General features: G+C 40.8%; 1 protein-coding gene across 2 annotated transcripts in view; it reads right to left on the bottom strand.

Annotated features, from left to right (window-relative positions):
• ADAT2 (adenosine deaminase, tRNA specific 2) overlaps window positions 1-8,277 on the bottom strand; it is an 8,852-nt gene extending 575 nt beyond the window's left edge. The window contains exons 1-5 of one of the 2 annotated variants that reach the window (XM_026039194.1): window positions 8,202-8,277; window positions 7,890-7,994; window positions 2,567-2,717; window positions 1,898-2,004; window positions 165-237 (exon numbers count right to left, since the gene is read on the bottom strand). In XM_026039194.1, the coding sequence (XP_025894979.1) occupies window positions 165-237; window positions 1,898-2,004; window positions 2,567-2,717; window positions 7,890-7,994; window positions 8,202-8,252 (487 nt within the window). In that variant the 5' untranslated portion in view covers window positions 8,253-8,277. The remainder of the gene's footprint in view (window positions 1-164; window positions 238-1,897; window positions 2,005-2,566; window positions 2,718-7,889; window positions 7,995-8,201) is intronic. The other variant, XM_026039195.1, reaches the window with a different exon arrangement.
• Window positions 8,278-8,317: the final 40 nt, after the last annotated feature.

The raw sequence follows: 8,317 nt of genomic DNA on the forward strand, positions 1-8,317 counted from the left end.
GCCTGGATGCCACCCTGTGCCACATGCTCTAGGTGTGTCTGCTTGAGCGGGAAGGTTGGACTAGATGATCCCTAGAGGTCCCTTCCAACCTTGAATATTCTGTGATTCTGTGATTCTTTTCAGTTATGTCAGGATCAAAATAAATCCATAAACATGAAACCTACCATTGGGATTTTCTTGTCTGTAGAAAGCCTGTARCAATTCCACAGCTTCTTTGGCACGATAGCCAGAAAAGCACTGTTCAAATTAGAACAAAAGTATAATAAAAGCATCTGAAAATAACATATTGTAAGCTTCATAATGAAGCCCTAAGTACAAAATGGTTAAAAAACTTCACTGTCTATTCTCCTCATTAACATGTAGCTCTAACTACCTGGGATCAGAAAATCTCCTCTCCAGGTTGAGGTTGACCTAATGTATTTGAAAAACACCATGTTGCGACTTAGCAGAATAAATCGTATCTAGCTACTCAACTTCAAACAAAGTTTTCTAGTAACTTAAGTTAAAAGTTTATTCAATCTCTAATTTCTTTCTTATTTATGTGTTTCCAACTTATTCCATATGAATGAGAAGCACTTGGAAATGCAAGAGACAGACATTTGGGTAGTTGTAGACAAGATTCCTATCAAAAAACGATCCTCTTCAAAGTTATCCTTTATTCCTAACAGTCACCTCGGAAGCCTTTTAGACCCTTCTGAACTATTTGTCCAGGCCATGAACATTAATGTCACTGACACTAAAATTTAATTTAATTTAATGTCACTTAATTTAATGTCACTGACACTAAAAGAATATGCAGCTGCATCAGAAGGTAATGAATCATACTACATACATCCCACTGCCATTGTCTAGAGGACTAAAGGAAGGACATATAGTAAAATGAATTAATTCAGTCTCACAAATAAATTCCTTCAAAGATGCTTCATTTGTATACACTAGACTGCCAGACAGTAAAGTCCTTCTGACAGAAATGCTTTCTGAGACTCAAGAAGCCTTTAGCGTTTATTCACAGTACTGAAATGTCCTGCTTTTTATATTAATTAAATCAAAAATGTTAAATCTGGAAAGAACCCTAAGGGATATCTAATGAGTCTCCTTGTACAAGGCGGGACCATCTACAATGATGTAAGATGTGATAAATACGGGGACAAATAATCTCTCCCTATGTATAGGTGTGTTTATGATTTATATATATGTCTGTATGTGTAGTTTTATAATGCTATGAAGTCTTTGCTTGAGGTACTGATGTGTACTTACTAGGCCTCTACTGATTGTGCAGCTTTTCTTAGAAACATTCAGTTACAGAGCTGCCTGTCATTTTGCCCATGCACTCTGCTCTAGGGTGTTCATGTCCTTACTATCCAGCAAGTTTCCTGACGTCCAAACTAAATCTCCTCTGCTGCTTCTGCAGTCCAAATATCTTTTGAGATTTGAGCTACATGAAGTAGATGTAAGCTAATGAATTTTACCTTGTGTATGGATACACTGAGAAAAGCAGCTAACAAGCAATAACTAAGTTAGTGTTACATGATCTTTATTGATTATGTCTATACACTCTGCAGTTCAAAATATTTTTCCCTTACGTCTTCTCCTGCAGCATACTCTATTTTGAGTATTCGGCATCTTTTAGACATACTCATTCTTACAYCAATCCCTGAATATAATTCTTTCTTCTTTGATACATCCTTTAAAATATTCATTAGGCCTCTTCTCCATCTTTTTTTACTTTAAAGAAGCTTGGTTTTGTTTTGTTTTAAACATCCTTCCTTGTTAAATCAAGTTTACAGGACTACTGATCATCTTTCACGTGTGTCCTCTTAAACGGATCCATGACATTCTCCAAACCTGGCAACCACACTAGACGTAGCACCCCAGCTGAAAACATTTCCTAGCTTACTTCAAATGGTTCTCCTGTGTCTACCAGGTCACCAGAAGCAATGTTCACGACGGAGCCACAGCCTCCAAACCGCTCGTTTTTACAGCCGTATATTACCCGTGGAATTTATAAGAACGAGTTAAGGAACTAAGTTAAAGTGAAAAGAAAGCACAGGAAGCAGAGCAGCCTCRTCTTAATGGTCATTATAACCTTCACTAAAATGTGCTCTTGTTTCTTAAACTAAACTAGTCAGCACTACAACTCTCCCTTCCTAAAATTACAACTCATTTTTGAACAATACATGATGTACTGCTGAAGAAGCCCATCCAGCCTTCCTCAGAAGAGGAGCATGAATTCAGAGGCATACAAAGCTATATTTTATGAATCCTTAAACTGTTTCCTTTATACAAAACCGAACACTGGACCCATATAAGATGACTACCTAGTAATGTATTTCTGAAATGTATTTTCACATCCCTAATTGAAATCAATGTTTGTGATAATGGTACTTTTTTGCCTTTCATTCTCCTATCTTTCATTATTTGCCACGCAGTAAGTAGCGGTGCACACAGACACTAAGATGGCCCTTACTGTGGCTTTGCCTCGGTGTCAAACTCTTCTCCCCTGGCTCATTACTAAGCGAGTGACACGCTGATRTAGTTTCACAGCCAGCATGAATGAAAAGGATACTCATCAGGCGCACGGCAGACGCACACATGATACAAGGCTCTACAGTTACATACAGTACTATCTTCGGAAACACTTCCTGATAAACTTTGTTGTTTTGTTCACACCATTCAAGGACTCGATCAATCGCCACCATTTCTGCATGTCGAGTAGCCTAGGAAATAAAAAACAACTGTTAATGTTTGCATTATCCATCACTTTAACGTTCTCACTTGTGCAAACACAAATGGAATAAAATGCCTCGCCTTAAAATCACTTCTTTTAATTCACAGGCACAGTGGCCTGCCATCTAATCTACTAGCAATTCAATTATTTTCCCTTTTGTTAGAGTAACAACGTAACGTTTTCTGGAGAGGTCTCCTTYCGTCTCACTTCTCTCTTGGTTCAAGACACAGAAGTAGTTTAATGAAAAGATACTTCCAGTTTCATGCAGGCCAAATTGCAGAGGAAATATTGAATTCTAATAACTATATATTCACCTTCGGTCTTTTTTAAAGCACACACCAAGTCCACAAGCTCAAGCCAATTTCCTYTACCTGCTTCTAGGCAGAGCAGTCAGCTCAGGTCTCCTTTCTGCCAGGCCTGCATAACCAGACAAGACACAGGGGCTCTCACTGAGGCTGATGGGCTACACAAGCTCCACTGGAAGCACTGAGAGAGTCCTCAGTTTGCCTTCAAGAGTGGGGCAGATAATTTGCTCTGGCAGTAGTAACAGAAACTGGTCCTTTTGCCATTCTTTTCCTCTAAAAATGTTAGTCTGCACAGAGTGAAAATACTGTGAATTAGGCCCTAATTTCAACCTATTTCTGCAATTACTTCATCTACCATACAGGCAAGGTATTTTTAATTTGTGCATGTATATTATGTTTAATGCTRCCTGAGAACAGGTACATGCACAGTAAGTCCCTCATGTAACAGGCAGGGACTGCAGCACACAGGGGGGAAAAAAAAAGTCCTTAAAAAAGATTTCTCTTTGTTGGTAGGACAGCTGAGTAACCAGTATCTCTTGGACCACAGTGGTAAGTATAGCACAAAAAAAAACAGAACAGAGAGAGTAATTGCCGACTTTACTTGCAGGGAGAGAAAAAAAAAACATTATCATTCCTATGCTCTGTAATGTTTGCAGCAACACGTTTTGCTTATCAAAAGTCACAGCAAAAACACCACAAAATACTACTCATAAAAGGTCTCTCCAGTCATCAAGCCTAGTGCCTATTTGAATTAAGGCTGTATTTTCCTTTTTTTAATCCTTTCTGGAAAAAGAATAGTTTTGATTGGCACCAGCCTGTGACTTTAGCAATCCGAACTGCACTTCCATCTCTGCTACATATATCTTTGTGTGATCTTGGATAACTTATTCACACTCCACGAACTTATGTTAAAGTCATAGACCTGTGCAGATCTGTGATGGTAACTGTGAGATGCTCTACAATATAYGGCAAAGAACCCATATATAAGTTGGTGATATGTTTAACATTGTTTCCTTTAAAAAAAAAATTGTGTTTTTTTTCTATAAAAAAAGCAGTATTTTAAAGCTCCTACAGAAATCTACATTGCCTACACCTGTATTAGCAAAGAGTACAGTGTAATAGGGATGTATTTGTASAGCAAAATAGTGCTGAGGACTTGACACCAATGCAGAGGAGTTCAGCCTGGACTAGCTCTTGTTTGTTCACTTGGGCTGAATTGCCCCTAGCAGCTGGAGTCTGTCTCATGTGCTCTCCACGTGCATCTTTTCTGTGCACAGTTTCATCTGAAATGAAGACAGCTTGCCAACTCTGAGGCACAAACAGAGCATATACAGACAATCATGAAATTCAATCCAAGAGAACACCTGTGGTCTGAACTAACACAGTAACGAACCCCTTCAAAATGAAAATGTGGGTCTGAATCAATACAYAGACATAATTTCTCTAGACATAGTGATGAAACGCTGTCATACAGGTTTCCTAATTGAACTAATGAGATTCCATCAGCTGAAGTGTTAACAAATGCACCTCACAAACCCGTAAGGTGCAATGCTTTCCAGCAGAACAATCCTCTCAACTACTATGGCTACCCTAAATAGCAAGTATAAATTGTGGCTCTTTTAATCTTGTGCTCCCCAAAACAGAGGAAACAAATACTATACTGACTTCTTAGTATGAATTGAAAACATTTAAAATAATGTTTCTGGAAGGAAAAAAAAAGAGTTTTCAACTGTGACACTGCCTTATACTGGACATACAATGTAGCTTTAATGCTTCTTCTGACTTTGAGAATGCAAGTTGGAACAGCTATGCATCACATAAAAATGTGAAAAATATGGGGAAAAAAACAAACAGTAAACTGTGATTTATTATTTTCATAACAAGCAGACACCCTATGAAATTATCAGGCAGCAAATCTAAAACAAACAAAAGGAACTGCTCTTTCACAAAGCACATRATTAAATTGTGGCTCTTACCGTCATAGGATACTATGGAAACCAGAAGTATAAATGAGTTCAAAAAAAGGCTTAGACAAATTTATGGAGAATATGTGCACAGACAGCTCTCAGAAACTATGAYCCCAGTGCAGTCCCAGGCTTTGGAAGGCCCTAAGCTGCACACTCATGAAGTGGAGAGGATGTCCAAGGGCACTTTACTTTACCCTTCTCTTGTGACTGAGCTCCTTCCTTAAGGATGGTCACTCTTAAGAGACAAGATACGGGGGTAATCAGTTTTTAAGATATTATTTTCTATTGAGCTATGACTAGGCTGTCATTTTTATTCGACTTCCTGGAAGTGTAAAGTAACACTAGAAAAGATCATTTTCATCTTGGGTCACTGACTCAATTCATATTCTTCTATAAGTTTTTTTTTTTTTTTTGGTCCAATCATATTATTTTAAAGTGAAGGAAATTASAGCAGGTAAAAGTAGCAAGACAAAAACATTCTTAGAAAGTGGCAAATCATATTTCAAGAATAAATTACTTGAAGCTTATGTCATCAGGAAACAAAAGTCACGGGGTCTTCACATTATTAAAATAGTGCCCCAAAATCTCCTAAGAATTTTATAGACAAATCAAGATACCATCTCTTGCCCCAAAAGTTTACTTTCTAAATCTCAGAGAAGAATTAACAAGCAGAGAGAGTTAAAGATCAAAGCTCTGCATTATCTTGTGGCATCATTAGGAATTTCTGAACGGAAACAATACTTTTCAGTTCTCAAATATTGTGCTTGCAAGATGCTGTGGGCAAAGACAAAAACTACAGTGACCCACGAGGAGATAACAAAGAACCTTGCACATACCAACTAAGTACCTAAAACAGAAAATATCACAGGGTGACAGAATGGTGGAGGTTGGAAGGGACCTCTAGAGATCTTCTAGTCCAATCCTCCTGCTCAAGCAGGGACACCCAGAGCACGGGGCACTGGGTCGCATCCAGGCAGGTCAAATATTTCAGAGGGAAGTCTATGATTGCATCATACATGAGAAGAAAGACGCCAAAGAATTCTAGTTGGGAAAGATCACTTATATTACCATGAAGAAAATGTTAAGGTTGGTCTTAGGAAAGACTGTGAGCAAGAAAGCATGGGAGCTGCCTGAGGGCACACAGTATTGAAGCAGCTGCCRTCAGGCCAGTTAAAGTTAATGTCTCGCACAGGCATTGGTTGTGCTGTTGCCCAATGAATACAAGCAGCGACAGGCGTAACTGTTTTGAAATGCTACTGCTAGATCCATCTTCCTAAGAAAAAGCAATAAAACAAATGCAGCTGTACAGACACAGGCTTCCTGCAGTTTTGTCAGAAGAGCATGGATCATGACTAATAACTTTGAAAATTACTCCCACGGAATGAGTGGTAGTCCCGCTGATGCTAATGTGCTTTTCTATGGACGTGAGCAGAAAAAGCATGCAGGCTGCCAAGAGACAGGCTGAAAAATCCAAAAACTTTCCACAAGTAAACTTTTTCACCAGAATGAATAGTTCAATAACAAGACAAAAGAAGGCATAAGGAAGACACTCCCTGCTAAATATGTGTAAAGATGGTACAGCTATTGAGATGATGTTTGCATAGATTTATAGTACAGCTCCAAAACAAAATGAGTATTTTGCCTTTTCAGTAATGGTGAGCTTTTCAATAAAGTGGGAAGGCAGAATAAAAGTATGGAAGCCAAAATCGTATCACATGAGATACAAACAGAATTAAGATATTAAAATGCTGAAATTAGTTGGGAGGGGAGAAAAGGGCAAAAACAAGGTGATAGATCACATCCATCATAAAAATATTAAAGAGCTGTCACGTGATGTTGCCAATCCCATAGTAAAGCTTTTAATACAAGAAGGGAGAGCACCACATGACCAAAACCCGCCAGAGCAGAGTCACTCTAACAGAAAACAGGAAGCAAATATGATCTGATGTCTACAGATCCARGCTAGTCTTGGTAGTAAAACAAGCAACAGAACAAACTGAGAAGGTGACATAAAAGCAAGTATGTAAAAGGGAAAATAAAAACCAAAAACCCACAACATGGATTAATATACAATATTTGACATGATTCATAATTTTCTTCAATATTTTTTTTTCGAGGCAAGAGAGACTCCACTGATGTTTCTATCCAGGCTTTTGCAGTTCATCCAGCGTAACACTCTACTGAAAGTTTTTACTCAGTCGGAGGAAAACGGCATAACACAAAATATGTGACAACATATTTTGGACAAACAAGCAAGAGAAGTTGTACTGAAAGAGGAAATGTCGGCCTGCAGGGAACTTGCTACTGTTCATGCCCCAAGACCCACTTTGTGCCAACAGAGGAGAAAATGTCAGGGTATCATTCAAGAAGCAGTTGGCCTTTATGACAGAATTTAAATAAATAAAAATAAAATATTAAAAAAAAAAAAAAGAAGATGCCAACAGGTTAAGAAGAGAGAGAATTATTTCCAGGGAGAGAGGGAAATATTTTTGTTATCAAATAAGCCACAGGATAAAGTCCAGCTGGAATACGATACACAGTTCTAGGTTACTGCACTCAAAAAAGATGAGTTAAGACTGCAAAGGATGTAGAGAAGAAATACTAGAATGATCAGAAAGAAGGATATTARCAGCTGAATCCCCAGAATTTTTGGRAGTCACATTATTTGCATTTAAGTGCCTCCCTCCGGGAAACCCGAACACAAAGGAGAGTGGAAGTTTTCACGGTATTCTCAAGCTGCCTCCGGTTTTGTCATCAGCCCTTCCAGCTGGGCCGGGCCCGGTCTCCACGCGAGATTCCCGCCCGGCCGCGCGGCTCCCCGCGCTGCTCGGGCGCTTCCCGGCGCCGCTCCCGCCGCTGCCTCCGCCGCGCGCGGCGCTTCCCACTCACGTTCTTGGTCTCGTTCACCTCGTTGCGGCCCCGGCCCAGCTCCTCTCCGCCGCAGACCAGCAGGCAGCCCACGGGCACCTCGCCGTGCTCCAGCGCTTCGCGGGCCTGCGCCGCGCGCGCGCGCGGAGGAACAAACGCAAACACACAGCGAGTCACGTACAAACGCGGGGCTGTTCTCCTCCCGGTCCGCCAACGGCCCGGACGCGGCGCCAACGGACAARGCCCTTACCCGCCTCTCCCCCCACCGAGGCCGCGGCCGTGAGGGTCCGTTCCCGTTCCCATTCCCGTTCCCGTTCCAGTTCCCGCACTGACCACGTCGAGGGCTCGGTCCATCCAGGCCAGCGTGGCCTGCTCGTCCTCCATGGCGGGCACGGGCGGTGACCGGGCCGCGTTTCCGGCGGGCCGGCGYGGCGGGGGCACCGGCGCGG

This window comes from Nothoprocta perdicaria, unplaced genomic scaffold, assembly GCF_003342845.1.
Source record: "Nothoprocta perdicaria isolate Ctin4 unplaced genomic scaffold, notPer1 scaffold_221, whole genome shotgun sequence".
NCBI classification, from domain to species: domain Eukaryota; kingdom Metazoa; phylum Chordata; class Aves; order Tinamiformes; family Tinamidae; genus Nothoprocta; species Nothoprocta perdicaria.